The 27,910-nt window shown below is 42.4% G+C and overlaps 1 protein-coding gene across 3 annotated transcripts in view; it reads right to left on the bottom strand.

The window, feature by feature from the left end:
- The window catches only part of DOCK1 (dedicator of cytokinesis 1), a 545,325-nt gene that overhangs the window by 380,895 nt on the left and 136,520 nt on the right, over window positions 1-27,910 (bottom strand). For all 3 annotated transcript variants that reach the window (XM_038009711.2, XM_007964409.3, XM_007964410.3), the window contains exons 22-23: window positions 19,222-19,356; window positions 10,190-10,298 (exon numbers count right to left, since the gene is read on the bottom strand). In XM_038009711.2, coding sequence (XP_037865639.1) covers window positions 10,190-10,298; window positions 19,222-19,356 — 244 coding nt within the window. The remainder of the gene's footprint in view (window positions 1-10,189; window positions 10,299-19,221; window positions 19,357-27,910) is intronic.

The raw sequence follows: 27,910 nt of genomic DNA, 5'->3' as shown, positions 1-27,910 counted from the left end.
CACCAGTGAGTGTCATTACAGGGGGAGAAGGCAGGAGGGATGGCAAGGAAGTGCCTAGAATTCTGCAATCTCAAATGAAAGCCTTGTCCTCTAACAGGTGGCAATGTGAAGGAATCAACATGGAAAAATGGATCATAAAATTAAAGAAAACATAAACACACACTACTTATCAATGAAATAATTTGTTGCAGGCTTAAAATGCTAAAAGCAAAATTGTTGTATTCAACAACAGAAAAATTAATTTGATGAAAAATCATTTGATTACACATCAATTCAGGCACATGTTCTGAACTGGCATACAGCCATTACGAGTACACATTAATAATGGAAAGGTGTTGTGATATAATGATAAAAAATCAGTAAACCAAAAACTACGCAGGTTGTAAGTATAAACATTCTGATGTTCACGCACTAGAACTGGAAGAAAACCAATAGAAATACTTGGTTTGCTGAAGAAGCCTGGTGGAAGAGAGATGATTTTTCATTTCAGCTACTGCTGCGTTTCTGTAAGGTAGTGCTACTGCTGCAATTTCTGCTACTGCTGCAATGTACCGTGCACAATATAAATGGGGGTGGAGAGGTGGTCAAGGAAACAAGTATATTCATCCAGACCTCCCCAGATTAATTCTTGCCTATGTGAGTGGTATTGCTCCCTCCAGAGAGGGCAGGAAGAATCCTAGGAAGCAACCAAGAAGACTGGAATGCTGCAGCAACTGGTGGGTTCAGATCTCAGCCAGACTACCCAGCCCTCTGCAGCGCCACAGAGCAGCAAGCAGTGGAATGAAATGGGGAGCATTTCGACCCACAGGTCCTCTACAGGCAAAGCCATAAAATACTTTCTTCACTTTTCCCTGCTCCTCCTTCCGCTGAGTCTTTCTCAACATGCCACACTTGCAAGCGTGTCATCATCTGTGCGGAGGGCAAACTGATCAAAGCAAAATAGTCCGGAATGTCAGACAGCTGAGGGCAGGCAGCCCAAATGAAGCCAGCCTTGAAGGCTGCACGAACTGAGACCAGGTGCCCTGCCTACAAACACTACTGCTCACACAGCAGCTCTCTGTGCAAGGCCAGGCCTGGCCACTTCCCACCCCATATATGGCCAAGGACCCACAACCTTAGCATCACCTGGGGGTTGATTAAAATGAAACATCCTGAGGCCCCTCCCTACAGAGTCAGAATCACATTTAAACAAGACCTCCAGGTGATCATGTGCACACTGGAGTCTAAGAAGTTCCCTGCCGCTCCCATGTCAAGCTGACTGTGGGTGCCTGGCTAAGGAGCCATTTCTTCTCCAGTCCTCTATTCACCACTGACCTGACTGCCAGTGGCCTCCGCACTGACGTCCACAATGACTTCTACCATGGGTCAAATTGTGTCCCTCAAAAGGCTACGTTCAGGCCAGGTACAGTGGATCATGCCTATAATCCCAGCACTTTGGGAGCAGGGAAATCACAAGGTCAAGAGTTTGAGACCAGCCTGGCAAACAGGGTGAAACCCTGTTTCTACTAAAAATACAAAAATTAGCTGGGCGTGGTGGCGGGCGCCTATAATCCCAGCTACTCGGGAGGCTGAGGCAGGAAAACAGTTTGAACCTGGGAGGTGGAGGCTGCAGTGAGCCGAGATCACACCATTACTAACAGTGTAACAGGCTTCTGGGTGACAGGGCGAGACTCCGTCTCAAAAAAAAAAAAAAAAAAAGAGGCTACATTCAATTCCTAACCCTTGGGACCTGTGACTGTTTTGGAAATAGTCTTTTTTCAGATACACTCGAGTTGGCCTGAGGCCATGCCACAGTAGAGTGGGCCCGGAATTTAACATGACTGATGTTCTCATAAGAAGAGAAGAGACACAAAGATAAACACACAGGAAGAGTGCCGGCGAAGACAGAGGCAGAGACTGGAGTGAGGCGCCTGCAAGTCAGGAAATACCAAAGATCGCCAGAAACCTAGAGAAAGGCACAGAACACATCATCTCTTGGAGCAGCCAATAGGAACCTCTCCTGCCGGCACCCTGGTTTCAAACTTCTAATCTCCAGGACTCTGAGAGAAGAAAAAAACTGATATTTTAAGCTACCATGTTTGTAGTATTTTGTTAGAGCAACTTTCAAGCTTGGTCCACTCACCTCCTTGACTCTGGAACCTCCCTCTCTTCTCAATGTTGCAGGAGAATGCTCCAGAAGGCCAGGCCTGTAGCTGATTCTCAGCAAGTGTAGTCATTCCTGTCATGGTTGGCTTCGCCTGAGGTGCTAGCCTCAGCTGCCCAATATTCTAATTCAGTAAGTCTGTCTCCACAAGGACAATGTGACCTAGACGGTCCTCATCCAAACCACCACATCTGTGTCCCCACGAACGACGAGAGACTCTCAGAGTCCTGACTCGTGCCCATGACATCCTCAGATCAATTAACACCATCAATGCACACCCCCCCACTCAAAATCAAGGTGAAAATATTTTATTAGTTGCTCTTAGTAAACCCTTCTGGCTCAAAATGCTCCCCAATTTCTCTAAGCTGTTTGCTGGTCTATGATGGTGCCAACATCTCATTGGCCGGTTTGCTCCAGGCCCTGATTTGTCAGGTCAGAGGGAGTGGAACTCACCGGAGTTCTCACTTCTTTATCTAACTTGGCCAACAATCCTGTACCGAGAAACACAAAGGTCACAGAAGCAGGTGGCTTCCGAGAGAGGAAAGTGGCTCCTGACTCATCCACCATGGCAGCTGCGTAGCCCAATGCCAGGAAGCATAGAAGGAAGTGGAAAAGAAACACAGACAGACGGGAGCTCTAGTGGAAACCAAGGTGGGGCAGACACATTTCATACACATGGCCCTGACAAAAGAAGCACAGAGTCATCACCCAGGAATCAAGTCCTAATCGCCTTGATCATGACTTTCCTAGTACTTTAGAGCGTTTGAAAATCTGGATGCCTCAGAGCAAACCAGATGGAGCACGGCCTTTGCCATAGACAAAGAGGTCAGCCAAGCACTGTTCATGAAAACTGAAAACTAGAAACCAGCTAAGTGCCCTCAAATGGAAAATTGGTTAAGTAAGTTATCATATAGCCATGAGGCAATGTGTAACCTTTGAAAATGTGTGCTTGAAAAATACTGAAGGACACAGGCAGATATATATAGAAAAATGCAACACTGTAAAAGCGTGTGTGTGTGTGTGTGTGTACACATGAGAATTTATACTATACATATGTTACATTTATATATGTGTATATATAGGTGTGGGTGTATACATATGTGTGTGCATATATAGCATAACGCTAAATGAGCAAAAAGAGCTCACCATTATAGAAACAAAAATGCTAACAGTGTAATCTCTGGAAGGTAGGGTGATAAATGATTCTTATTTTTCTTAATTAACTTTTTGGCATTTTTCTAACCAGATCACATATTACTTTTAAACTGAGGGCAAGGACGCAATAAATGGCTGCTTTGTTTAATGCAACTACCAGGACTTGATATCTTTATGAAAATCTGGAACACACATATAAAGACGAAGGGGTGAAGTCAGGAGCTGCTGTAAGACAGGCCCAGAGTTACTCAGTGAAACATGACTTCCTCACCTGCAAGCAAATCCTACTTCATCTGATCTTAAATTGTCATCATCCCTAACACATTCAGATCATTTGTTCTGAGGACAATAAAGTTCTCTGTGTACAAATTTGTGAGTAGCAGTGTGGATCCCAGATGCTAGCCTGGAAATAAATAGACAAAAAGCAGCAAAAACTTCTCATAAGGAAGAATTCTGGGTAAGATATAAGGCAAGAAAGTACAGTTCATTTCAAGTCAGGAAATTATTTGTAAGGAAATCAAAAAAGGTGCCTCTTGGAGGGCAGAACTAACCCACCAGCTGTATTTACTGAGATTACAGAATAGCTAATTTCAACACAGCCCCTCTCGAGGAAGGCCAGATGGAAATGGTGCTATGTGATGCTTAGAATGGAAAGAGACGGGGAAGCCTGCTCCCTGGGGACAGTGCCCCAGAAGGAAGACAAATCCTCTGCATCTGTGTGCCAGCCTCAGCTTGGGGGGCCTCAAATTCAATTAATCTTCACCCCAGTCCAATCCGCATGCCGGTCGGGAAAGCTGCCTGAGCGCCAGGGGCCTGGGGCTTTACACAACAATGGAAGAAATGCAGAAAGCGAACAATAATCTTTTCATAATAAACGAAGCAGGAGACACAGGGGCAGAGTCCTGAGATGGAGAAAGAGCAGTGTTTTTCCAATGCAGGTTTAGATCCATTAGTGATCATGAAATAAATTTAGTGCCTGTCAACCAGCAATTTCTTTTTTAACTGAAATGCATTAGTCTAGAATAGACTAAAGGAGACTAGACCAGAAAATGCCAGAATGCATCACAGGGTATTAGTGCACAACTTCTTCATGAGCATTTTCTAGCTTCATATGCACAACACACATGCCCACATACACACACACACACACACACACACACACGTACCAGGTAAGCATCAATTTCCCACTGTGGATCATGGTCAAAGTTTCCTTCTATAGAAAATTCTGGAATTCTCAGCCCCAGATGGAACAGACTATGCCGAGGTCCTGCATGGGGTAGTCTTTTCCTAGGGTCATCTCAAGGGAAGGTAGGAATATTTGTGGACTTGAAAAGATGGCAATGCCTGTAAGAACTGACTGCAAAGCCCCAAACGCCCCAATTCAGCACTGCAATCCACAAGTGGCCAAGAAACAGCCACCTGCTGCCAACACAGTGGGGCCATCGCCAAGGTCTCCTTCCACCAGCCTTCGTGACCGGCCCTTTCTAACTCTCCTCCCCTCCCCTTCACACTCACCTAATTCCTGTGGCATTTCACCAGTTTTTAAGTTGCTTTACGCACGTCCACTTAGATGGAAAGCCCCACCAGGGACGATGTCGGCATCTTTCCAGCCCAAAGCATCCGGCCTGTTCTCCACTGACGTGGATGGCAGGCATGGGCCCCGTTTGCAAACACCATGGGATAGCCAGGGCTTAGCAACACTGTCTCTAGGAGCCACACGGGGAAAAGAGTGGTTCTGGAACTGGCCAAACAGGGTTTAAACCAGGGCGTTACCCCATCCCAGCTGCGTGGCCTTGGGTAAGTTAACGAAGGTCTCTAGGCCTCAGTGTCTTCATCAGAAAGCAATCAAAGTATCTATTTAATAGGGCAATTGTAAAGACTAAATCAGTTGAGAAATACAAAGCATGGTGAACAGCAGCTGATCAGTATCATCTCCAGTTATTCCGGCACTAGGCGCTCATGCTATTTCTATCAACCACTGATGGGGGCAGCTAACTCTCAGGAGGCTCCCCACACCCAGATGTTTGGTGTTTCCTGGGGAAGGCACTGGCTCTACTTGGGTCTCCAAGAGGGGAAAAGGCTTGGAGAGCCAGGTGGGCTGCCTGTGAAGCCGTCTGGATGTCACACACTGCAATCTGACCCATTTCTCCTGGCATCTGAAGAACAGCACAGTTTTCTGAGAAACAGCCAGTCATCGCCAGATGGGAGTTTCAGGAAAACACCAAAAGAGAAGCCGAGGAAAAAAGGGGCCGGTCCAGCACCAGGGTGTGGGAAATGGTTCCAAGACTTTTCCGCCCTAATTTCAGGAAGAAGAACTGGGGACCTACCAAGCCCAGTGGTTCAAGAAACCACCGCCACAGTAGCACAGGGAAGAGAAGACAGCAGAAGGGAATTCCGAGGCTGTCTTGAGACACCGCAGCTGGGGGCTGCGGGGGCACCCGGGAGGAGCAGCAGCCACAATCGCTTGGGGCAGAACAGAGAACAGGACTGGAGGGCAGAGGCAATGGGGCCAAGGACCCTCTTGTCAGGTGGGAGAGAGAGACGCCAAGGTCAAAGAAGAATCCAGAAGGCAGAGGTTGAATTTCCAGAACATCTGGGCCTGGTGAAGAGGCAGCCCAAGGTGAAGACAGGAGATCTGAGATGGTGAGGAAACAGCAAGGGGTGGAGCGGGTCTCAGGGAGGGGGAGGGTCAGCACTGCGCAGCAGGCAGGCTTCTCCTCTTCAGAGGGAAACAGACAGAAAGAGGTGATGCCGAGACCCCAAGGCTTTTCTTTTTTCTTTTCTATTTTTTTTTTTTGAGACTGAGTTTTGTTCTTGTTGCCCAGGCTGGAGTGCAGTGGCGCGATCTCGGCTCACTGCAACCTCCACCTCCAACCCCAGGTCTTTTCAGTGGGGCAGTCAGAGCAGCATCATTCACTCAAGGTAGGTGGTGTGCGGCCTGGAGCTCGAGGAGCTGCAGAAAGAGCTGCTAAGGGAAAGTCAATATGGAATTTCAAATGAGGTTTCAGTAGAATGGTGGGGTGCTGGGGAAAACAGGATGATTCTTTGAAAAGTAATTACCACGGGAAACAGCAATTCCACTTCTGGAGCACTGGCAGCAGGGTCTTCAAGAGGCACCTGTACACCCAAGTTCCCAGCAGCATGAACCACCACCACCATTAGGTGGGAACAGGCCGAGCCTCTGTCCAGGGACGAGTGCGCAGGCAAAACGTGGACAAGACACACAGCAACATGACAACCTTAAAAAGGAAGAAGATTCTGACACATGTATGACCCGGTAGAACCTTGCAGACATTATGCCATGTAAAAGAAGCCAAACACGGCCGGACAAAGTGGCTCACGCCTGTAATCCCAGCACTTTGGGAGGCCGAGGTGGGTAGATCACAAGGTCAGGAGATCAAGACCAGCCTGGCCAACATGGCGAAACCCCGTCTCTACTAAAAATACAAAAAAATTAGCCAGGCATGGCGGTGGGTCCCCATAATCCCAGCTGCTGGGAGGCAGGAGAATCACTTGAACCAGGAAGCTGGAGGTTGCTGTGAGTCAAGACTGCGCCGTTTCACTCCAGCCTGAGTGACTGAGCCAGTCTCTGTCTCAAAACAAAACAAAACAAACAAACAAAAAGCCAGACGCAAAAGGACAGATGCGGTATGAGTGCACTTCCATGAGGTTCCCAGAGCTGTTAAATTCTTAGACCCAGAAAGTAGGACAGTGGCTGCCAGGGACTGAGGGGAGTTGGTGTTTGACAGGGCTGGAGTTTCATTCAGTTTGGAAAGACGAAAAAATTCTAAAGGAGGATGGTGACGATGGTTGCACAACAATGTGACTGTACTTAATGCCACTGAACGGGACACTTAGAAACGGGGAATTTCATGTTATTTGGCCACGGCAGTATGTTTTCAAAAAGCATTTGGCTGCAGCCCCGAGGCTGAGGGCCATGAACTGAGGGACGGTGAGGCGGCACTGAAACATCTGGGCATGCGGACGCCTGGGGAGCGGGGGTAACGAGAGATGGCCGCTGGGTAGGGGAGTGAAGGGAGGCAGCGTCCACACACTCACCGGAGCTTCCTGGACATTTGACTTAACATAAAAACTTGCCCAAGCATCCTCCATTTGTGTTTTCTCACTTAAATGACCTTGGAAAAATTTTGTCACTAAATCAATGAAAACAGTCCTGTTGAAAATTCTAGCTGGAGACCACGCTTACCCTGCAGTAAATGACATCTGAAGTTCCTCCTGCCCTCCCCCTTCACTGACTTGTCAAATCCCGTGGCTGACTCTAAACTGCAAAGTGGATACCAGTGGCGGGTTTGGTACCAAGAAGGGGATGGGGCCCTTCTTTACTAAAAATTCAAAAAAATTAGCCGGGCATGGTGGTGGGTGCCTGTAATCCCAGCAACTGGGAGGATGAGGCAGGAGAATCACTTGAACTGGGAAGGCATCAACCCTTTGGTACCAACATGGGCCATGCTTGGGGAAACAATCTTTAACTTTTAAATGTCACAGTCTGAAAATATACTTTGTCTATGTAAGATGATTCACAAGGTTATTTCCTTCCATTTAGACACAGCAAAACTGAAAGAGTTAAAACACCACAAAAGCCAGGCTCCCACGATGGGAATCTTTAAATTTCCAACGTCGTCGAGAAAGCACCTATTGTGAAATAATATGATCCAAATTAGCAGAAGGGAGGCGACATATCTAATAAAACACATCTGTCTTGCAGATGTAAGGTTTGCATCGATGCACACACGTCACTCAATTTGCTTGTGTCTTATAATAAAACACCCACTGAAGCAAGGTCTTCCCAGTCCCTAGTCACTAAGTAATCTGACTTCAAGGGAGGGAGGCAGACACAAATCAAGCCCAATCAAATTTAATAATGTAAGAATATATTTAGCAATCTAAAATTACTGCTGGGCTCAAAACTTCCTGTAATCTTTATCTATTCTTACACTATGCACGTCTGTTTTTCTAAAATGCCACTGAATTCAGTAGTAAATGTACCATACACATTGCTAATTTTAACCTTGGGACAATAAGACAGCTTTGGGCAATATCAAGTTGCCAAAATAACCTAAAATTTTAATGTATGCACCACATATATTTCTTTCTGTATAAATCACCAATTTTTATAGTAAATTCATGTAAAAAAAAAAATCAAGAAATCATAGTAAAAAGTCCAAAAGGCTCCACCGAACAGCTGCACCACCTCTGAGATGAAAGGTAGGCTCCGACTCAATTCATGTCTGCTTATGCTGGTTTCCTTGGTCACAGCAACCATAAGCCACGTCTCAGCACAAATACATCTTTGTTCCAGGGCATACGGCAAAGCTTTAAGGCTGGGAAACGACTTGACCAAAATACTTTTAAGACACTAGCCGTAAGAATGCCTTCTAAAATTATACACTAAACGAACATTAAAAGAGGAAGAACAGAAGCGTCTACCATGATCAGTCGAGTGAAAGATGTAAGTTAATCATTTGGAAGATTCTTGTTCTTTGAAGGAATTAGTGCAGGCAGCAAATTGCAAGTTGTACAGCTCTTTCTGCAATAAGTCAGCCCAGTGAAAACTGCCATCACTGGAATAGCCTAGAGTGTGGGGGTTCTGCAGCTGCTCCATGGGCCTCCCAGGCACTTCCACACCAGTGAGCATCCTAAAGAACACTCAGGCCTCATGAGGGGAAGGCATCTTTCTCCCAAAGGACCACACGGTGAGATCAGGGCATCAAAAGAGGGAAGAAGAACAGAAGAACAGGGCACTGGAAGGCTCGCTCTTGTGCACAGGCAAAGATCCACTGAAGCATGAAGATTCACCACCATTTCCGGGGCATGGACACCCTGAGAAATCAGGTGTAAAACATGATTCTCATCAATTCCCCCAAATTTAAATAAAGTAAATTCAGAATCGCTCTTTCCAAAGAGCAAAGAGAGAAGCAATGAAAATATTTAAAAGCACCTGGGGAGGAGGAAGAAAGGATTTCACTGCACATGGAGCGTGATTATGTTCACTAGAAAATAGGCTCCGGGGCCTTTCCCTCTAGTTCAGGCTTGGTAGGGCCCACAGCCCCTTCACTCAGCCACAGGCGAAGCCCTTCATCTACAAGTGCACTTTGATACAAAGCTACAGCTAGATAAGAAGAATAAAGTCCAGTGTTCTGTAGCAATGTAGAGTGAAGAAGGTCAACAATAATTTAGTATGTATGTTCAAAAAGCTAGTAGAAAGGATTCTGAATGTTCACAGCACAAAGAAATGAAAAACGTTCAAGGTGATGCTATGCTAATTACCCTAATTTGATCACACCGTATACCTCTATTGAAATATCAGCATGTATCCCATAAACATGTAAAATTATTATGTGTCAACTACAAATAAAAGGAAAAAAAAGGCCGTGCACGGTGGCTCACGCCTGTAATCCCAGCACTTTGGGAGACCGAGGCAGGTGAATCACCTGAGGTCAGGAGTTGGAGACCAGCCTGAGCAATATGGTGAAACCTCGTCTCTACTAAAAATAAAAAAAAAAATTAGCTGTGCATGGTTGTATGCACCTGTACTCCCAGCAATTCGGGAGGCTGAGACAGAAGAATTGTTTGAACCTGGGAGGCGGAGGTTGGAGTGAGCCAAGATCGCGCCACTGCACTCCAGCCTGGGCAACAGAGTGGGGCTCTATCTCAAAACAAAGAACGAACGAACGAACGAACGAACGAACGAACGAACGAAAGAGGAAAAAAAAAAAAGCACAGCTCTTAAAATCAAATTGAGATCTCTGACATTAACAACTATAGTATTTGGGGCAAGTTTATTAACTGTAATCAAAATACCTACCTCCAAAAACGATAATGAAAGAAGAAAAGAAAGAGAAGCCTGCCTTGGCGGTGGCCGGCACTCACCTTCACCCGGACGGTCTGGTCTGACATGCTGCTCATCATGTCATTGATGGACCTGAAGAGCTGCAGCAAAGATTCCACAAAGTCGGCCTCTCCCTTGTTTTCATACAGTCTGCAAAGAAACACACAAACTGTGGGGGCCTGGCAGAAACACCTCAACATTTTTTGAATCCCTGTCTATAGCCATGAAGGGAATCCCTTGGGTGACAAGTTAGAATGAGAGACCACATCCTCAACATCCATGAAGCAAGGAAGGTGACTTGGCAGCGAGACTCATGCAGATCACTCAGTCAAGGTGGCATGCCTCCACATACAGAGGCTGACTCTTAATGCTACCACTCACTGCCTTTTCATTGTAACATACTACATCTTATAAATCTGAAAAACACAGAAAATATACAGAAAGGGAGGGAGGAAAGGGCCAAGGAAGAGAAGGAGGGAAAGAGGATGGGGAAATTCAGCTTTATTTCTACCCCACAAAAATTACACTATTAAGATGCTGTTGTGTTTTCTACCAGTGTTTTTATTTTTATTTTATTTATTTACTTTTGTGACGGAGTCTTGCTCTTGTCACCCAGGCTGGAGTGCAATGGCACAATCTCGGCTCACTGCAATCTCCACCTCCTGGGTTCAAGCAATTCTCATGCCTCAACCTCCCAAGTAGGTGGGCTTAGAGGTGCCCGCCATCATGCCCAGCTAACTTTTGTATTTTAGTAGGGACAAAGTTTCACCATGTTGGCCAGGCTGGTCTTGAACTCCTGACCTCAGGTGATCCACTCGCCTCGGCCTCCCAAAGTGCTAGGATTACAGGTGTGAGCTGCCAGGCAGCCACTACCAGTGTTTTTAAACCCATTATGTCACAAATTGAAAATCAACAACACACTCAATTTACCAGGATCTTCTAATCCTTTAACACGATATTACAAGAGTTGCTTTACTTTTTATTTCAGAGTAACAGTGCTATACAAATGTGTTCATTTCAACATCAGTGGTAACTGAAAAGTATTCAAGAGGTGGGACATATTCAATAAATAGGTAATAAGGAAGTTGTGCATTGGTTACATGTATGCTAATATATGTTACTAATTGAAAATAAGTCTCATCTGTAAATTATTTATTAGCAGTTACTTCAAGTTGCTGTGTTACTAAAAAGCAACACATTTGCATTTTAAAATACTGTGACTCAGATGTTTTATTAATACAGAGTTTATTAATACTAGTTTGCTGCCTAATTAAAAATATACGATACCTGAAAACTTGTGTACAATGGAAAGTTTTGTAAACTAAGTGATAATTAATTACCCTAGAGGTAGTCTGATATTTAAATGGATTCCACTGTAAAGGAATAAATTCTATGTAAAATGGGAAATTGCAACCTAGTGGATCTGTTTTGTAAATAAGGGTTTTCAAATGGCGTTTGCTTAAGAGATGTACCAAACAATTAAAATGATGTGAGTCATGAACTTCTGCTTGCAAGTGACATGGAGAACACCTGGTAGACTGGTGCAACCCTTGGAGGCATCAAACTGCAATCATTTTTCCCCTCAGGACAACTGTAATTCCTAGAACTGTACGGGGTAGAAGACTAAAAACCAAAATGAAAACCTCTATAAAGCAAAGTGGAATTTGTATCAGTCATCAGAGAAAATGACTAGAGTTTGGAAAAAGCCAGGGAGAGAGTCCCCAGGTAACAGAGCTGACGCTCAGATGAAAGGATCCTAGAAAGCCAGAGGCATAGTAAATGGAGACAGAGGCATACTAAGGGTACAATGTAGCCTTGAAACTAAGCAGGCTCTGATTAAAATAACATGGTCAGACCCATTTTGTCTAGAAAAAGGCAGGATGAATTATCTCTGGAAGAAGATCATATCATCTGAAGTTTCTACAGTTTTACATACAAAAGGTCTTGACTTCAAACAAAAATTATTAACCTTAGCAGAAAACCAGACCACAGTCCAAGTGAAAGAGGAAAAAGAGAGCAGAAACAGTCCTGCAGATAATCTAGATATTACGGTTTCCTAGAACATCAAAACAACTATAATCATCATATTTGAGAACAGGGAAAATAAGATAAAAATATGACAAATAGAAGGTAAGAGAAAACTTTTAGTAGAGAAATGAATCTATTTAAAAATAATCAAATGGAAATTCTAAAACTACAAAATATAATCTCTAAAATTAAAAATGTATTATATGGATTAACAAAATAGAGAGTAGACACAGCAAGAGACAGAATTAGTAAAATGGAAGACAATCCACAGAAAATAACTAAACAGAAGTACCAAGGAAGAGAATACAGAAAAGAGGGCTAGGGATGTGTAGGTATATTGAGGAGATCTAACATACATGTAATTCAAGTGCCAAGAGAAAAGGAGGAAGATAATGAGACAAAAGTAACATTAGAACAGACAATGGCCACCAATCGTCCAAAACTGATCAAAGATACCAATCAAAAAATTCAAAAATGCAATGCAGGATAAATTAAAAGCAAAAACAATCCTATGCAACCCATAGTAAGACTGTCAATAACCACAGAAAAGGAGACAAACTAAAAGCAGCAAGAAAGAAAACAATACCATTTAAATTCAAAGATGTATCCATAAGTCTGAAAGCTAATGACTTACCATAAATGAAGAAAATCAAAACAGAATAGAATAATATATGGAAGAAGAAAATAGCTTCCAATCTAGAATGCTATAGTGAGTGAAAATATCTTTCAAACACAAAGATGAAATAAATCATTTTCATACAAACAGAGCCCCATAACCGGGCAATACTAAAAGAAGTAATACAAGGGAGTTACAGAAAGAAAATGATCCCAAAGGAAAAGTGAAATTGAAGGATGAAAAACAATTACAAACATAAAACACATCAAATGAATACTGACTGTATAAAATAACAGTAATGTCTTATGGAATATGAAACATGTAGAATTGAAATACAATAATAATATAAACAGAAGAGAAGAAAATGGCAATTCTAGTGTGCTATTTTTCTGGCCATATCTAGCATTATCAGTGGATTGGTAAGAGTAACCATTTGAAATACTCTAAAACAAGTCCAACATGCAAGTTACCATCTCTAGGATAATTGTTCAAAATAATAGTAAAAGAATATTCAAATAATATGTTAAGAAATCAGAAAATGGGATGATTAAAAAAAGTGTAACTGGTATAAAAGAAGGCAAAAAAGGAGTAAAAGGGGAACATAACACAGATGGGGAAGGGAAAATTAATGTAAAAATAATATATATAAATCTAACATATTACTTAATTATACTACATATCAATGGATGAAATGCTCCATTAAGAAGAATGTCAGACTGGATTAAAGAAAAATACAACTATATGTTGCTAATAAGAGGCACACCTTAAGTATAAAGTCACAGAAAGCACCAAAATAAAAGAATGGAAATAGGTATTCCATGCAAATACTAGCCAAAAGATTAAGAGAAACTTTTCATATTGATTAAAGAATAAATCCACAAGAAAGACATCACAATTTTAAATCTGTATGCCCCCAATAACACAGCTTCAAAATCTATAAAGCATGATTAATGAATCTTTAAAATTTTAAAAATTCTGCAGAACCTCTCATGAATAAAAATGTAAAACAGTTTATCTTGTACCAACCAGCATGTTTAGAACATAGCATTTTGCAGTGATCCTTTTGAAGCATCTTTCTGTAACAAAAGATCACTGTGAAAGTCTCTAGAATCTTCCCTTTTCGTTTTCCCAGACAAACCAGGGAGAGCCACTTGTTTTTTCTGAGAAAAAACAACTCAGAAACATATCAATAAACAGATGAATAAGATCTGCTCATTCCTTGCTCTACTTAAATAAGTATTCATTAACAAGGAATGACAGGATCTTTGTCTATTAACTACATTCTATTTTGTGACCCAGGGAATGAGAGCAAAAAGGTCTGTACAACTTATTCATGATCAATAACTAATTATTTATAAAGCAAACACCAGATGACAGGCAAAAACTCTACAAAGCGCAGGAAACCCAGAAGAGGAGGCAGGCAATAACTAGATTTAGTAATTTGATTCTGAAGGTCTGATGCAGGATATCTGTTTTCTGGCTTTCTAGTTAATGCGATCCGCCCACACAGAAAACACAGACAAACAAAAACCAGTGGAGAAGTGCCCCTGGCTGTCAGGAATCTTTCAGTGGGTTCCCCAGGAATCAAATGTCTTTGGGCCATAGCTTTTAAACTGTTGTTCTCATTTCAAAACAAAATGAGCTTTCTAAACAAAACAAAAAATATAAGACTGCATAGCAAGAAAAATAGTAAGTTAACAATAAGCTTCAGTATCTTCGTCTCCAAAGTTTCACCTCTTTGTTCTTTGGAAGAATAATTACGGTCAATTATCCTGGAATTTAACAAAGCTACTGCATTACAGGAAACCACAGCAGACCATTTTGAAAGCAAAAGAAAAATAAGATCTCAAAAGTTTATCCCAACTGCAAAAAGGAAAACACATTCATGAATTCCAGCTGTGAGCACAATTGTTTTTCTCTCAAGGTAATACACATGCTGGAGGTAAGAAGATGAGAGTCCTAGTTTGTTTTCTTCCCCACCTCTGACAGCACCACACAGGAGACATGCTTGGAGATTGTCACAGATCAGACATCCTAGACATCTGCGTGGGACGTGGGGCTCTTTTTCCTTTAAGTAGCCTACACAAGCTAGGAAAACGATTTCATCTACAATTCAGACCTGTGATAGCACAGATGAAGTAACAACTGACATGCTGTGGTGGGATGATGGGGAGCTGAGGTGAGGAGGACAGAAGGGGAGGGATTACTAGAAGACTTCTGCCCTACCATCCAATATTCTAAGGGCATGGGTTTTTTCCTCTCATAAAATCTATGAAATATCTTCTCAGCCATTTCAGAATACAGATTTAAATTTAAGTATTTGTTGTCTCTGCACAACGCAGCTAGGTGCGCTACGTCTCAAAGAACGTTATGTCCTTCTCTCCCCTCCGAAATCAGGGTAGGCAGCCAGGATCCACATTCAGGAAACGTTCAGAGAAAAAATAATAAAGTCAAACTATGAAAGTCTGGGATACACTTGGGGCTCAAATGCTCATTAAGTATTCATGGAAGGAAGGAAGGGACAAAGGAGAGAAAAAAGGAGGGATGGAGAGAGGAAAGAACAAAAAAAGGAGAGAAGGAAGAAGCTAGGGAAGAAGGGAGGAAAAGGGAGGGAGAGAAGGAACATGAGTATCAACCTCCCCAGAATCAGTGGGGTACAGGGGCTCATGCCTGGAATCCCAGCACTCTGGGAGGCCACAGCAGAAGGATCGCTTCAGGCCAGGAGTTTGAGACCAGCCTGGGCAACACAGTGAGACCATGTCCTACAAAAAATTAGCCAGGTGTGCTGGCACCTGCCTGTAGTCCTGGTTACTTGGGAGACTAAGGCAGGAGGATGGCTTGAGCCCAAGGGTTTGAGGCTGCAATGACCTATGACTACATCACAGTACTCCACCCTGAGTGACAGAGGGAGGTCCTGTCTCAAATAATCATCATCATCATGACCAGGAGCAGTAGCAGCATCGTCAAGATCTCCAGAATCACTGCAGTACTTGGTCAGCTAAAGTCAGGAATGCCCAGACAATGGCCTCAGAGGCTTAGGGAGCCTCACTGAGTTGTAACAATTGCTACAACTTGTCTTGTGACCACTTTGTGTCCTCGACAGTCTCAACTCTTCTAACAAACAAGTTATCCCAGCAAAGAAACTCAGTTTGTGGACCATGCGTGGCTCCTGCTGGGTCCACACCAGGACAAAGGCAGGCAGAGGGATCACGGTCTGTGCCATACTGCTGAGCGCCAGAATGCAGGCATTCAGATGACTTTAGCACTGAACACTTCCTGTCCCAAACACAAGGGGCAGCTGAGTACTTCAGTCAGTTTCTAGGTAGCCTAGTAGGACTAAACCATGCCAGTGGATCACTTAGGGCCTAAAGAGATACTTAAAGCCAAAGAGATACTATTGACAGAAGTCTCAGAGATTGACTCCCAAACCAATGGACAAGAAAGGCTCTGCAAAGCCTAGTTAAGTAAGATTTAGTAACCCAGAATGAGTCAGGGAAGCTCTCAGAGAACAGACCTTCTGGGTTGAAGGTATGAGGAAGAGAATGTTAACTGCCCATCCATTATCTATTTCTCCCTAACTCCTTTACTAAAATCACCCTGGTTTTGTAGAAAGCATCAATCAGCCCATCTAAAAATCCTTTCCAGCTTCCTGCGGGTAGGGTGGTCATGTGACATAGGAAAGCTCTTTTGAAGGAGAATAGTTGGCACAGCTGTCTCCCCTTTGCCTTCCCCTCTCCTCCACCTGGAACGCAGAGCTGATGCTGGGAGGGACAGGAGCTATTTTAGGATTAGGAGATAAAGAGACCCCACTAAGGATAGTGGGGCACAGAGATCAAAGGAGCCAAGGACATCCGGACACTGAGTCCTCATGCAAGTGCATGAACTCGGAACACTTCCTCCAGGCTGCACATTATGTGACTAAAAAAAAAGTGAACCCCATATGGTTAAGTTACATAAATGGGGTTTTTCTATTACATGCAGCCAATCATATTCCTAAGCACTATTAGACATCAAACAAAAAAAAATTATGGACCATGAATCTAAGATTTTGTGCCATTTGTAGCTTGAAATTGAAGGAGATTAAAGAAAGAGGCAGAGAAATAATTTGCTACTGGTCTACCTGGGTAACGCAATCTTTTCTAAAGCAGCATTATAGCATTTACTACAATAGTAGAAACACCATGATTATCAATGCACGATCGTTTGAATTACAAACCTCTGAATGAAAGGGAAAGTCAGTAGTGTTATCTGGTGAGAATACGCAGATCATCAAATGCCTGAGTCAATGTCATATTGATCACAAACTGCATAAGATTAACATTTTTCAAATAAAACACGACAAAATCTGTAACATCTTCTTTCAAGTTCATCCTCCCATCCTAGTACTGATTTGAGTTTAGTATCATCAGAGATTTAAAATCAGTGGGGAAAATATAAGAGCAAAGCAGAGGGGGCCAGGAAGTTCATTTTCACAGAATTAACTTTACTGAAATAGAATTAACTGTACTGAAACATCATTAAAATACAAGAAAACATAACCCGGCTTACCATGCTGTGTTTCACCCTGACAATGAGCAAATAAATGACAACTTAGACCCTTGAGGGAAAGCTTCAATCCACACCAAAGGTCATGCATATCCATAATAAGCAAAATAAAAGGGTGTATCTTTAATATCTAAGTCAACGATAAAACCATGATGCCCTCAAACATGCCATCTTTGTATGCAAAAATGGCAGCACGAGGATTGTGGTTTTAACCATGGGCACCCCAGAGTGCACACAAACACACTCCAGTCTCACATCACTGGTGGTTACCACCCTGTTTATGACTTCGATAGGTCAACACAGGCAATCACTTGTTGCTCTGTCCTTATTTCTAACATGGTAGACAAATGGTTAGATTGTGAATTCTTTCCCCTTCTCCTGGGTCCTTCTGGACACAACTGCTTCAGACAAACGGAAATGCAGTGAGGAGGAAACGGGAAGGCACTGATGTGGGTCCACACTTACAATCGCTGATTTTCGCTAATGGGTTACAAGGGCACCATGCTTTTCAAAGGCAAATGTATTTGCTAATTCAGAGGGACACAGGTTAATGAACCCCATCTGTGTGTGGAACTCACAACAAGAACAGTAACAACGTAGGACCACCAACATCCATCGACATCACTCATGGCAGGTCACCCACAAAATAGCCATCCCCCAAAAAACCAAGCAGAGGGAGTGAAATTGCACACTACACCCTCAATACGCTTGCTTTTCACATCCTTTGAATCATACAGTGAAGAGACGTGGGCCAACTTAGAAAGTCCTCATTTTAGCACAGCTCTTAACCTGCATCTGTATCTATACAGTATTAAGGCTCTCTATAAAATAATCAAGTCACAAATATCCCAATTTATTTTATTGAGGTAAAATATACATAGATATAATTCACCATCTTTACCATTTTTAAGTATACAGTTCAATGGTAATAAATACATTTATATTCTCCTTGTTCCCCTTTAACCCTTCGATTTACTTTAAAGCTCAAAAATCACTCATAAATGCATCCACACAGTGTGTGAAAAATGTCACTAGGCTACAGCACTTGAGTATCCTTCCTCATGGAAATACCCTATGTGGGAAGACTTCTCCCAAAATGAAACATCACTCTACTGAGGAAAAGAGGAGAAGGAAATCCCAGAGTCTGTCCAAGTGAGGCAATTTCACTTGGTTTTGCCTTTTCATTGTTGTTTTGTTTTCATTTATTTATTTTGTTTTTGAAACAGAGTCTCCCTCTGCCGCCCAGGCTGGAGTGTAGTGGTGCGATCTCGGCTCACTGCAAGCTCTGCCTCCTGGGTTCACACCATTCTCCTGCCTCAGCCTCCCGAGTAGCTGGGACTACAGGCGCCCGCCACCAGACCCGGCTAACTTTTTTATATTTTTTAGTAGAGACGGGGTTTCACCATGTTGGCCAGGATGGTCTGGATCTCCTGACCTCGTGATCCAACCACCTCGGCCTCCCAAAGTGCTGGGATTACAGGCGTGAGCCACCGCGCCCGGCCTATTTTGTTGTTGTTGTTCTTTTGGGGCTTTGTGCCACATAAAGATATTCTGAAAAGGGCTTTCTGAGCCCTCGGTAGACGTCCAGGACTGCACCTGCGCCATCGCGAATGCTTTCAGGAGCCAAGGCTGGACTCACAGGCACACATCTCAGATGAGGAACAGGGCTCTCGCCTCGGCACCAGCAGGGACCCGGGAGGGTAAGGAGAGAGTGCGGAGCCCACCCCAGGATCCCTATTGAGTAGTGCTCTCTCAGCCTAGAAAGCAAGGGGAAAAAGAGGAGAAGAAGAAAGGAAAGAATTAGGGGCCGAGAGAAGGGGAAGGAAAGAAGTGAAGGATCTCCTGCCAGTCCTCCGAGAGGCCGTGCAGGGAACAGGTACGCACTGATTGAACAGGATCCTGGAGCGCACGATGAACTTGAAGATGGACTCCAGCGCTTTCATGGCTTTGTACAGCTGCTCATTTACTCCCGGCTTCTCAGCACCGTCCACGTAGTTCTTCAACACTTTTGTCAGCTTCCTATTCACAATACAAACACGCACAAATAAGCTCAGGAAAGGACAATATCTCAAATCTTAACTGCTAAGGAAATACACAAGTAGGTTACTTTTATTTGGTTTCCATCTATCAGTATATGAATATCTGTAAAACATCTTCTTTTTCTTTTTGAGACAGTCTCACCCTGTCACCCAGGCTGCAGTGCAATGGCACAATCTAGGCTCAATGCAACCTCTGCCTTCTGGGTTCACGCGATTCTCCTGCCTCAGCCTCCCAAGTAGCTGGGATTACAGGCGCACACCACCTCGCCCAGCTAATTTTTTGCATTTTTGTACAGACAGGATATCACCATTTGCCCAGGCTGGTCTCGAACTCCTGAGCTCAGGCAATCCACCCCCGTTGGCCAACCAAAGTGCTAGGATTATAGGCGTGAGCCACCGCGCCCAGCCTGTTTCCTAATCAGTAAATGCGCCTGATAAAATCTCTCCCTGAGCGCAAAGGCTGAGCATTTAATAAGCACTTTCTAAGTGTAGACGTTGTTCTAAGCAGGTGAAATGCATTATCTAATTTAGCCTCTACAGCACACACTATGAGGCGGTATTATCCTATTTAATGGATGAGGAAACCAGGACTTCGACAGGTAAAACACTAGCTTCCCGAAGGTTAAACAATAAAATCGAAGAGATTTTCATTACAGCCAAACCGAGACACAAAAAATGTTTTCAAAAAGGCATGACACCAAAAATATCCTCTGATAGATAGTGGTGACGATTTTCTCAACACTGCACTTTAAAACTATTAGGTAGGGGCCAGGCGCGGTTGCTCACACCTGGAATCCCAGCACTTTGGGAGGCCAAGGCCTGAGAATCACTTCAACTCAGGAATCTGAGACCAGCCTGGCCAACATAGTGAAACCCCGCCTCTAGAAAAAATACAAAAATTAGCCAGGTAGCGTGGCATATGGCTGTAGTCCTAGCTACTCAAGAGGCTGAGGCAGGAGGATCACTTGAGTCCAGGAGGCAGAGGTTGCAGTGAGCCAAGATTGCGCTACTGCACTCCAGCCTGGGTGACAACAGTGAAACCTTGTCTTAAAAAATAATAATAAAATAAAATGATTAGGTGAATTTTATGTTATATGTATTTTACAACATTTTTTTTTAAAGGCATGAAATAGTATTTGTTATTGGAGAGCATCTCAAACACTTTTATTCATGTTAGTTGATTTTCTAAAACTAGAGTTCTTACACTGAAAATTAAAATTTTACAAAGTTTTTCAAATAGGAAGCAGTCTTAAATTTTTAATATTGTAAAAATCCTTATAGAAAAGAGTATAAACAATATATAAGAATAGTAAGAATACTACCAATGGACACATGAAGATTTTAAAATATTTTTTACATTTCCTAATAAGATTCCCAAAAACATTTAATTTTAAAAACATAATGACTACTACACTCAGTCTATTTATTTATAAATTGGGATCTAAAACCAAGTAACATCCTAGTATGAAAACATTTAAAACCTTTTCCATGATAAAAAAAAGTTTACATACTTTAGAATACACAAAAATTGATTAAAATTATTTGTAAATTTTTCATCCTACTACAGAAGCAATTATAGACAGTTGGTATAAATAAACTATATATTAGAAGCTTAATGTTAATTCATGGCTTCATAAATATTTTCAGTGTTTTCACCAGGGCCTGTCGTGGGGTGGGGGGGTCAGGGGGCGGATGGGAGAGGGATAGCATTAGGAGATATACCTAATGTAAATGACAAGTTAATGGATGCAGCACACCAACATGGCACATGTATACATATGTAACAAACCTGCACGTTGTGCACATGTACCCTAGAATTTAAAGTATAATAAAAAATACATATATATATTTTCGGTGTTTAATTCATAGGTTTTTTAATTCCTTGCTAAAGATGAAGGGAAATGTATTAATAAACTATTTTTACTTTACTATAATTCAAATAACCAGAAAGTTCAAATGATAATAGATCTACTCAAAGTTTTAGAGAATGTGAGAAGGTTAGAAGGTTTTTAAAAATCTACAAATATATGAAATTAATCAACTTCATTAATAAATACATGAAAATTAATATAAATTTCTGCCTAGTACAGACAAACTTTGGGGTATCATAACACTGCTGTTGGATAAATGGGCATAAAATTTTTTGTTGTTGTTGAGACAGAGTCTTGCTCTGTTGCCCAGGCTGGAGTGCAGTGGCATGATCTCAGCTCACTGCAAACTCCACCTCCCAGGTTCAAGTGATTCTCCTGCCTCAGCCTCCTGAGCAGCTGGGACTATAGGCACGCACCACCATGCCCAGCTAATTTTTGTATTTTTAGTAGAGACGGGGTTTCACCACATTGGCCAGGCTGGTCTCGAACTCCTGACCTTGTGATCCACCCACCTCAGCCTCCCCAAGTGCTGGAATTACAGGCATGAGCCACTGCACTCAGCCAGGCATAAAACTTTTTAGAGGGTAAAGTGGAAATACATATTATAATATCTGTTGGAAATATCTATTATAATTAAGGTTATTAAAATCCTTTGACACCAGGAATTCCAACTCTAGTAACTGTCCTACAGAAACGATTACAAATGAATCAAATGATGTTCACTGCCACATGATCTGACTAGTAAAAAATATATAAACAATGCAAATGCCCAACCTTTGACAGCCAGTTCAATAATTGGTGATACATCCCTGCAATGAAATACTGAACAGCAGTTCAATACACAAAGTGAGAACTCCCTCTTCACTATAGTAAAAAAAAAAAAGGCCAGTTTTGTCATTATGCTGTTAAAAGAAAACAGCAGTTACAAAATCAAAGGTCTGCTGTGAATCTCTTCTGTATTTTATATTTTCTCCTTCTGATATTTTTGCCTGTCCTTATGCCAATACCATACTATCTTAGCTACTGATGTTTAAATCTTGAAATTTTGATCTTCTAAATTATTATTTCAGTATTTCAGACTTTTTGAAATATAAATTTTCAAATTAGCTAGTCCATTTTTTTTCACAAAAGCATATAGAATTTTCATTGAGACTGTGTTCAAACTATAATTTGAAATAAACATTCAAGCAGTATTTTATTTTTCAATACATGACCATGGTATATATTATCCAATTATTTACTTCTTTTTACATTCCTCTTAGCAAATTTTGCAATTTTCAGTCATCTATCAGTAACTTTATTCCTCATTATTTTTATTGATTTATTATTTATTTTTGAGACAGAGTTTCACTCTGTCACTCAGGCTCTGTGCAGAAGCGCAATCTTGGCTCACTGCAACCGCTCCTTCCCAGGGTCAAGAGATTCTCCTGCCTCAGCCTCCCGAGTAGCTGGGATTACAGCTGCCCACCACCACACTTGCCTAATTTTTGTATTTTTAGTAGAGATGGGGTTTCGCCATGTTGGTCAGGCTGGTCTCAAACTCCTGAACTCAACTGAACCACCCACCTCAGCCTCCCTTCCAAAGTGCTGGGATTACAGGCATGAGCCACCACACCCGGCCTATGACTTTTTGATAATAACATAAACTGTACTGTACTGTACCATACTGTAATTCTATGTACTTTTAATTCCCTCTCTCAATTATGTGTACATAGACAATTGAAGTTTCCTTTTATGTTTGTTTTATTTTCAAATAAATTATAAAATAGATTCAGGAGGGTTTTTACATACAAATCATACTGTGAAAATACAGTTTTTCTTTCCAATCGTTATACCTGCAATTATGTCTTCTTGCTTTACTAATCCCAGTGCAAAAATAAACAGATATGGCAAGAAGAGACATCCACGTCTGTTCCTGAACTTACAGGAAAAGCTTTCCATGTTCCAGCATTATGTATAAGGTTAGCTATGACTTTTCTTAGATGAGCTTTATCAGATCAAGGAACTTCCCATCTATTCCTACTTTGCCAAGAGATTTCATTATAAACAGATGTTGAATTCTGTCAAAAGCATAAAGCTTCTGAAACAGTGGTGCCCAACAGAACTTTCTGCGGTGATGGAAACCTGTTTCTGAGCTGTCCAACCTGGCTCAGCACATGCGGCAACTGGGCACTTGAAATACAACTGGCACAACTGTGGAAGTAATGTTTAATTTTATTTAAATAGCCACGAGACTAGTGCTGTGACATTAGACACTGTGGGCATTGTTAAGGCCTTTGGCAAAGATTGTTTAGCCACAAAATGAAAATCCCTGTTTTTTTAAATGATGATTCAGGCTTCAACAAAATTAAAACTTTCTGCTCACCGAAAGACACCATTAAGAAAAGGGATAAACAGAGGCAGGAAGAAAATGTTCAAAAATTGTGTTTGACACAAAAAAATACATATATTTATGTGAATAAACACACAAACACATACACACAGATACCATACACATCAATAATAGACAACAAAATATAAAATGAAAAAGATTTGAACAGACATTTCACAAATGGCAAATCAAAAAAATAAACAAGTACTCAGTATCATCAGTCATCCAGTAACTGCAAAATAAAATCACCAAGAGATCTAATTTTGCCCCCAGTACAATAGCTACAAAGTCAGACAATACTAAATGTTGATGAGGATACAGATGTTGATGAGGATACAGAGCAAATATTCACAGATTACTGGTGGGAATGCAAAATGGTACAATCCTTTTGGAGAACTGTCCGGCAATATCTTACAAAGAAAACTATACATGTATCCTTTGGCCCGGCAATTCTACCCCCAGGTGCTTATCCAAGGGAAACAAAAACAAACTTCACCAAAGACTTGGACAAGAATATTCACAGGAGCCTTATTCGGAATAGCCAAAAACTAGAAACACTTCATGTACTTCATGTAGCCATCAACAAGAAAATGGCTAAACAAATCATGAAATATTCATACAACAAAATACTGCTCAGAAATAGAGAAGCAAAATCAAATATTTAATGATGAACAAAGCAACATGGGTCAATCTCAAGAGAATTAAGTGGAAGGGAAGATGCCAGACCCAAAAGAGCGCAAGAGAATTAAGTGGAAGGGAAGACGCCAGACCCAAAAGAGCGCATGACCCCACTGGTGTAAAGTTTAAGAACAGGCAAAACACATTGCTAACAGAAACCAGAGAGTGGCTGCTTGTCTGGGAGTGGATGGGCTCAGATAGGCCAAGAGGGATGTTCCTGGGGAATGGCAATGTTTTATGTCTTGTTTCGGGCAGTGGTTCCAAAGTTATACAAAAACTGTCCAAACAAAATGAAATGAGCATTTTGTTGTATGCAAATTATGACAATTTTTAAAAGTTTTTAAATTTTAAGTAAAAAAAAATAACAATGCTGTTTTGTAAAATACACAACTAATCATAATCTTAATAGCAATGTTAATATAAACACAGGAAATAAATGCTGGCACAGTAGATATCTCCAATGTGTAGCATTATATACAGAAAACTTTTACCATCTGCACTATAACATTTGAGTAATGTGAGATTTCTTTAGTTTTTGGTTGTTGTTGTTGAGCATGTGTTATTTTTAAATGATAGAGGCTGTAGTGAGGATACGCCATTTTTAATTCCATTCATACTTCTACACTTTCAACCATTACTAGCTCATCAAATAATAATCCTTGTACATAAGGATGACCCTCAAGCAACAGCTTACACATAATAAAAGAACAACTAAATTAACAACAACACACTTTCATTTTTTAATGTATTGAGCTGAACTACAACTCTCCAAAAACTAACACCATGCGAACAGCCAGTAAGACACCAGGAAGAATATCCACCAACCAAATGTCTCCAGTCACCAACATCTTATGCACTCACCAAGATTCACTGAGGCTTTTTAAAAGCCACATGAAAGACTTTTATATTCATAAAAACAACCTGCTGGGGTACTGGCAGCATGTCTGTTTCAGTTGTGAGCCAGTAAAGGCCAGACTGCTCACTCAGGTTATGGAATGAGACACTAAGAGCAACCTTCACTGCAATTATGGATGAGCTAAGAGTAACTATTTCACCAATACATCACCATGAAAAGCTTTTTTTTTTTTGACGGAGTCTCGCTCTGTCCAGGTTGGAGTGCAGTGCCGCGATCTTGGCTCACTGCAACCTCTGCCTCCCAGGTTCAAGCGATTCCCCTACCTCAGCCTTCCCAGCAGCTGGGATTACAGGCATCTACCACCCCACCAGGCTATATTTTTGGTATTTTTTTTTTAGTAGGGATGGGGTTTCACCATGTTGGCCAGGCTGGTATCGAACTCCTGACCTCAAATGATCCGTCCACCTCGGCCTCCCAAAGTGCAAGGATTACAGGTGTGAGCCACCACCCATGGCCTGAAAAGCTTTTTGGGAGACTGAGTGGATGTGAAGCCACTTCTAACACTGATCAGGTGCCAGAGCTCTAGTAGGGAGCCCTGATGCTCTCAGAGTCACACTCCTGCTTGCTGTTCTGAAGAGGTGAGGTCTGCAGATCCTCCTGCCATGGTGTCCAGCTCCATCGGCTGGAAAACGCACCTTGCCACCACTCCGCGGGTGGTGCTCACTGCACAGGAGAGCATGCAATGCCCTGGCACGAAGCCTGCTTCACTCAGTTTTACTAATTTTCCCAAACTTACTGGACCACACCCCTCTTATTACATCTATTAATATCCCAGGGAATAAACATTCCACAGAACACATTTTGGGAATTCTTCAAACCAGTTTAAAAAAATTAATAAAAATAATAATAATTTGCAAAGAGAAGGACTTAGAACCAACAAATGTATCTTAACCTGGAATTAGACAGCAAAAAGAAAGAAAATAAACAAAAGAAGGACTTAGAACCAGCAAATGAATCTTAACCTGGAATTAGACAGCAAAAAGAAAATAAATAAGAATAAATCTGCCAGGCCATCTTATACCTGCACAAAAAGCAACCCCCTTGGCACCGGCTAGAGGGGCGGAGCAGATGGAGCACCAGTTGTCAGTGAGGAGCCTGCAGCAGCTCCGTAGGGTGGACAAAAAGGAGCCCAGCCATGCTGGTTTTATGGAAGAGCAGCCCCCAAATCTGACGCCTCCTATCCTTCTCACTCGGACCAGTGCTGCTCAGTCCAGTGGGGCTCCAGCACCCATGAACTACCCACGCAGGGGAGCCGCAGACACGGCTCGGGGTGCTGAAGAGGAATGCCCGTTGCCAAAATCTTTCATTCCTTCTCTTGGTGTTCTTTGGGAAGAAGGGCTAAAGATCTCAACATTTACCAAAGGAGACAAGACTACATGGACAAGAGTCTAAAGTAAGCCTGTACCTGCCAAAGCCTTCCAGAGGAGAAGAGGACAAGGACAATCTGGCATAATACTCAGTACTGGAATTTGGCCTGGCCCAGAGAATACTGGAAGCATATCACCAATGCAGGGCGACCTTCCATGATGTGGTCACAGCTGTCTGAATCACCACTGACTCCTCGGGAATTTCAAGGTGGAGACACGGGGCTGCTGAGGAACCACCTGAGGTTGCCAGTTTACCAAAACATGCTAACAATACTTATTTTCCAAAATAAAAATTTCTTTTCCAGCAGATTCCAAAGATTGAATGAGAGGATTCTTTTTTTTTTTTTTTTTTTTTTTGAGATGGAGTCTTGAATTTGTCACCCACGCTGGAGTGCAATGGTGCGATCTCAGCTCACTGCAACCTCTGCCTTCTGGATTCAAGCGATTCTCCTGCCTCAGCCTCCCGAGTAGCTGGGACTATACACACGTACCACCGTGCCCAGCTAATTTTTGCATTTGTAGTAGGGATGGGGTTTCGCCAGGTTGGCCAGAGTGGTCTCCAACTCCTGGCCTCATGGGATCCACCTGCCTCGGCCTTCCAAAGTGCCGGGATTACAGGCGTGAGCCACTCCGCCCGGCCATGAGGATACTATTCTTATCTCAGGCCCATCACAGCATAAAGAAAAAATGGTACTTTTTGTTTGTCTCATTAGGAAACTCGTCAAAATCTCCATTTTTCTTTCTCCACCTATGAGAATGGCTGCATCACTCTTTCCCCAACAGCATAGCATGGCAAGGCTGGCGCCAATGAAGAGATGTGGCTGCGGTGCAGTAAGCTGATTCATGGCTCTCATCTTCTGAAATTCAAGTGAGGAGCCTAATCTGAGAAGAGCTGTTTGGCCATATTTCAATCAAGAGGCAGAATTTTGGAAATGAGCACACCTGGAGGGCGTGCTACATTTGCTGCAGTCTGCAGGCCACTTCTGCAAATCCCACACGCTCGTTTTGGTCACGAGAGCCAGTAAAAGTGCCCTGCAATGCACCCTCCCCACGGTCCGTAAGGAACTACTCAACATGCCCACACACCGGGCGTCTCCACTCAGCCAACAAAATGTTTTAAACAAACATTTATTAGCAAGCAAGTGCAAATAACTAGTCACAGCTCGTTCCGCAGGCTGGAGGACCTCACAGCTCTTAGCCTTCCTGGAGTTCCACCCACCACCTTACAGTAAACACGTACTCAAGGCAGACAGCAAAGAATCCAGGCGCAGGACTGGGGTATATTAACAGCTGGCTTCAGAAGGCCAGAGTCCTCTGACATGAGTTCGTGA

The sequence above is a fragment of the Chlorocebus sabaeus genome, chromosome 9 (assembly GCF_047675955.1).
Source record: "Chlorocebus sabaeus isolate Y175 chromosome 9, mChlSab1.0.hap1, whole genome shotgun sequence".
Lineage (NCBI taxonomy): Eukaryota > Metazoa > Chordata > Mammalia > Primates > Cercopithecidae > Chlorocebus > Chlorocebus sabaeus.
Note: the sequence above shows the minus strand (reverse complement) of the source record. Positions and strands in the feature narration are given on the sequence as shown.